The sequence below is a fragment of the Poecilia formosa genome, unplaced genomic scaffold (genome assembly GCF_000485575.1).
Source record: "Poecilia formosa unplaced genomic scaffold, Poecilia_formosa-5.1.2 Scaffold220, whole genome shotgun sequence".
Classification (NCBI taxonomy): domain Eukaryota; kingdom Metazoa; phylum Chordata; class Actinopteri; order Cyprinodontiformes; family Poeciliidae; genus Poecilia; species Poecilia formosa.
The window spans coordinates 972,863-978,295 of record NW_006800159.1 but is presented as its reverse complement, the minus strand read 5'-3'; the positions used below and the strand labels follow the sequence as shown (position 1 = coordinate 978,295).

Below are 5,433 nucleotides of genomic sequence, written 5' to 3'. Positions count from 1 at the left end.
TCAAACCTCTACTGTGAACATGTGCTCTAGATTCTAGAACCTGCACCTCAGTTTAAACAAGTAACAGCAATTCCCTAAAATGTGCTGAAAGTAGAGATCAAATGAGCAGGCTCTGATTGTCAAAACTAGACCCTCTGTGTCATGAATATCATGAAAAAATGATGTAATCCATCCACAACATAGCTCAGATCTGTTATAGTTTATAATATAGTGCATTATCTTTTTATTAAAGTATTTTTTCATCTGAAGGTGTCAGTGACGCCAAACACAACACAAACATCTTCACAAACATGCTCATCAAGTACCAACAAATATAGAAAATATCTCTGAGTCAGATTTAAGAGTAAAAAATGTGAAAATTGCACATCATTCACTTGATAAAAAATACAATACTTTTTTTAAACAAGAGCAGATTGTTTTTTTTTCATTCATTTAGTTTCTTTTTAACTCTCAGGTTTCAGTCTGATCAAAATAAAAATCCCATTTTCAGTTCTAGCCCATAATTTCCATCTATTTTTAAAATGGGAGTCGGGACACACGGATCATATCCATGCTGGAAAACTGGAACAAACATAAAAACTTCAGCTGACATTCAGATAAGAACACATTCAGGTCAATAAGAAGATCTTAAGTAGTGCTAGTGTTGATTTGAAATATATGAACATGTTTTCTTTCTAAAAACATAAATAGTTATAAAATGTGTTGTCCACATGAGTAAACTGAAGACTCTGAGTTCTGCAGGTCAGGCTGGCTCCAGAGTGAACGCTGAGAGGAAGTGGGCGTGTCTCTGTAGGGGAGGCAAAAACAGAAAACGGTCGTTAAACGTTGAACTCAGTTGGGATGGATTCTAAGGTGAATCAAAAAAAAGTGATTTCAGAGTTCGATCAAACATCGACACTAGTCTGGGAGCCGGTTTCAGGAGAAGCTGCTATTGTTTAAACTAAGGGCTGGTCTGCCAGGGAGCTCTCAGCTGGTTAATGGTTATCCAGCGATAACAGATTTTACAGCCTCTAAGCGACGGGAAGTTTCCTTCAGTTCCGCATTCAAACCACATCTGACTAAAAGAGAACAAAGCTTTACACAAACACAGAGAGCACAAAGCTGATCAGGGATCAGTGGGTAGGATGATCAACATGAAGTAGACGTTTGGGGGAAAAAAAACAGAATCCTACATTTCTATAAAGAGCTGCTGACTCTAGTCGAATGACATACAGCATCAAAACTTTATGTGTAAATTGAGAAATGAAGAATACATAGCAAAGTACACTGTAACACTGATAACAAGGAGAGAATGCATTTCAGTTAATATTTGTTATTGAAGCCTGACAATCCTCCTTTATCTAAAAATCTAATGAACATCTAAATTCAAATTTTCAGTCATAGCTTTCTAATTTCAATTTTGACAGAGTGGGTATTTTTTTTATGCTAAGGACTAAATACATGCATGACATGGAATTGGAATTTGACCGGAAAAAAAAATAATTACAAGATTTTCCCTATTTGTGCATTTAAGCTTATACACCTAACCTTTATCTGATACTCTGAAACTCATAAAAAGGTGTTAAGATATTTGCTGTTGATGGGCACATCTGTAATTATACATCATTTAATGTCAAGATTTAACATTTCCAGAATCTTTTTGATGATACTAGAGAACATTCAGTAAAATAATCAACCTCATATTTATGACAAAATGTAAATAATAATCAACATGTCAATCTACCATATATTCTTCTTCTAATGAATTACATAGAGTGAGAAATTCGGTCAACCAGGAGGGACTCAGAGCAGAGCCTCTGCTTCTCCACGTCCAGAGGAGCAGGAAGTGGCTCGGGCATCTGGTTAGGATGGACGCCCCACTGGCGGGGTGTTCCAGGCACGTCCCACCAGGAGAAGGCGCCAAGGAAGACCCAGAGGAAGACCCAGAAGAAGATGCAGAGGAAGACTCAAGACATGCTGGAGGGACTATGTTCCTCTGTTGGTCTGGGAACGTCATGGGATTCCATAGGAAGATCTGGCCAAAGTTGCTGGAGAAGGAAGTCTGGGCCTCTCTACTTCGGCTGCTGCCCCTGTGACCCGACCCCAGCTAAGCAGAAGACAATGGATGGACGGATGATCAGTTGTTATAGATTTAATCAGACCAGGAGTGGAATCTATTTCCTAGCTTTGTAATTTATACAGCAAATGAACATTCAGAAGCTTCTCATTCAACCTATCAAGCTCCAGGAACACTGAAACCTTTGCCAGTCTTTTCAAAGCCTCTGTGTGGAAAAACTCCCTTTTGTCATCTGAACTTTATTTCAAAGAAACAGGAACCAAAGGACAGAGAATGAAAGGGGGTTCAGTTCCATCTCACTGAGGCCAGTACCATCAGCGAGGTCAGCCTCTCACCCAACCCTGGTCACAAACGCTACCAGCATCAGGTGCTCCCACCGGTGGGGATTATTGTCACAAAGTGGTCTGACTTGATTCAGAAAAGATGAGCCACAGTAAATCTTCCTGAGTTCAGGCGACAGACAGTTCGGAAGCACTGGGTCTGCTGTCGCACTCGGCTCAAAGGAGACTTGTTTCAGGCAACATCTCGAAGAGTCGGCAAGCAAAACAAAGACGGGGTTTCTTCAGGACAGTGAGGACTTTAGGACTTCCTGGCTCTGCTCAGGAAGTCCTAAATATGGCTCTTGTCTTGTCAAGAGTCTTGAGCTAAGACTGGATCAACAGGTACACACTTCCAAAGACGATATTAATGTTTATACAAAGTATTATCTTGGTATAATGTGTCTTCAACCTGTCAGCAGCTATAGTTAAATTCCTCTCAATTTGAGAAGAAATGTTCTCTCAATTTCATCTCAAATGATTTTTTTTTTGCGCTTTGTCATTTTTTATTTTTTTATTTTCTGTGGTTACTGTTTGTCATGTTAATGTCAATAAAAATATTTTGTAGACACCAATGAAGAACCTATTCATTTTCTGCTTAGCAACCCAGAACAGGAACATTTAGTTTACATACTAGATGTATGTAAACTCAAAACAGAAAAAGAATCAAACGTATTAGTTATAACAAATATCCAGAGGATTTCACTGAACCCAGAGCAGGAATTAGAACAAATTTAGAATCCAGAGAAACTCTTATTAGTTTATAGAGAAACTACTGATTATCTTAGATCAACATTATCAGAACAAGAATCCAGAGAAACTGCTACTAGTTTATAAATCACTAACTACTTATTCTTAAACATGGGGTTATACTTTTTTGTTTTCTTTTTTCTTCTTCTGCTCTTTCTTTTGGTTTGTAGTTTTGTTGTATTTCCTCTAATTCATGTAAAGCACTTAACTGCCTTGTTGCTGAAAATGTGCTGTATAAATAAAATGACCTTATCTTACCTATAAACCTTGTCCAAATTCCATCCCAGGTTTAGAACAAGATAATTCAAAATAAAAACAAAAAACGTACCTTGAATAAAAATTATTATTTGTTCCAGCGAAGCAGACCCTGTACTTGATATCGGTTTGTTACCAAAATATTGCACATCTCTAATTTTTACCACCAGACTACAAAACAATTAGACCAAAAATAAAAAGGTAAGAAACGGTGAAGGAGTAAAATGTCTTCCTCCGGTCAGAATGTAACAGTTATTTAACATTACATTTACAAAGTTATGCTTGATTAGAATGTCAACATTTTTTATGACTGACTTATTACTCTACAAAATATGTTTTTATAGTGCATGTAGCTAAGCTATTCATTGTGAGAAATGTAATCCTTGCTAACATGTCCTCACCGTAATAAAACGGCAGTACATCTTGAACTTTGACCTGCTGTGTGTGATGTGGGCCTCACCTGTCCACCTGTTATGTAGGTGAAGTCTCCATAGTTGTGTGCGGCATCTCTACTTCAAGGAAAGCCACAGGGGACACTGCAGTGTGCGGGGGGCCTTCCTGCGGGACAACGGTCTCCATGGCAACGGCCACCTGTCCCGTCTGCTGGGACTCCGCTGTCCCAGCGGCTGACCTCTGCGCTCGGCTTGCGCGGCCTCCGTTCCGGCGGAAAGAGTTCCTGATTCCGGTGGAGACGCGGTTGGAGAGCCGCCTCACTACCCCGCCGATGCCGCCCGCTTGGCCCTTCTTCTTCAGCAGGCCGACGTCATCCTCCAGCTCCCCCGGGGGCACCTCGATGTTCCCAGAGTACCAGAACACCCACCAGATGAGGCTGAGGAAGATTACGATGGCGCCCGCGTAGATGAGCAGGTCATAGAAAAACACGTTGACGAACACCCCGAGGAGGAGCACGGTCAGGCCCACGATGTCAAAGGCGACAGCCAGCCAGAAGCTGCACACACAGCGGCCCAGACCCCGGTACTCGGCCTCCATGTTCAGGTGTCAGCGGCTGGAAGGTGAGACAACCTGTCCTGCTCGGGGCACACAGGCGGACACACCTCACAGGAGGGGCGTTCCGCTCCCAGGAGGAGGGGCTGCTGCTGAGGCACCTGGCCGGTAACGGCCTTCCTCTGGCAGGCTGGGCAGCAACAATCTGCCGCTCTTCATAACGTTGGCAAAAAATAAAAAGCAATAAAGGACCAACCAATAATGTATAATGAAGATTATAATAAAGATATAATAACAAATGCAGGCTTTTATTATATCAGATTTGTTTAATGTAATAATTGCACTAAATATCCACAAAAAAATCACTCTAAAACAACCAGTAATATTTTCTAGTGGGTTTTTTTTCCTGGTCAGTTTGGAAACTATGTGCTTATTCAGAATCAGCTTTATGGGCTCAAACCATTGACTTCAATCTCAAGCATTGATGACTTAGAGACTTTAGGTACAAATGTATAAACTTTAGAGGATTTTTTATATATAGCATTTTCTACAAATATCAACACCACAAACTATTGACCAGAGGGCAAAGTTCACAGGAATGCAAAGCCACCTTGTGGTGCTTTGTGTAATGAAGGTCTAACAGCCTGTCATTAAATTTGATTAAACTAAATTGTGGCTTGAACGTGAAGGATATGTGAGGGAAAAGTATTTGCTACCTTCCTGATTGTCTTGCATGTTTTTCACACTTCATTGCTTCAGAACATCAAACTTCACCTTATGATGAAGTTGTGTTTAGTCTTTTCAGCAGATACAATCAGTGAATTCATTTGCAGGTTTGCAGGATGTCAGGTACCTGACTAAAACAAAAGAAAAATGCTAATAGATTCCTTATAAAAATGTGGAAAAAGCAAGGAATGAACCAATACTCCTAAGACATGAAAGGTGTCACTTTCTACACCATTTTTAGACTTTGCAAAACTGGGTAGTTTAACTGATTTCAGATGGCAAATCATTCAACAGCTGCTTGTTCATCTGCTTTCACTGGAACCTGAACTTAATATTAAATCTGCAGACAGATAAAGTACAAATAACAGCTAAAGAATTTGCATA

General features: G+C 40.2%; 1 protein-coding gene across 1 annotated transcript; it reads right to left on the bottom strand.

Moving 5' to 3' along the window:
* Positions 1-427: 427 nt before the first annotated feature.
* LOC103149258 (transmembrane protein 238) lies at positions 428-4,490 on the bottom strand. Its single transcript, XM_007568325.2, has 2 exons — positions 3,839-4,490; positions 428-787 (listed from the first exon to the last, which is right to left on the bottom strand). The coding sequence occupies exon 1, from the start codon at positions 4,366-4,368 to the stop codon at positions 3,850-3,852; it is 519 nt and encodes a 172-aa protein (XP_007568387.1). The 5' UTR covers positions 4,369-4,490; the 3' UTR covers positions 428-787; positions 3,839-3,849.
* Between the last annotated feature and the right edge of the window lie 943 nt (positions 4,491-5,433).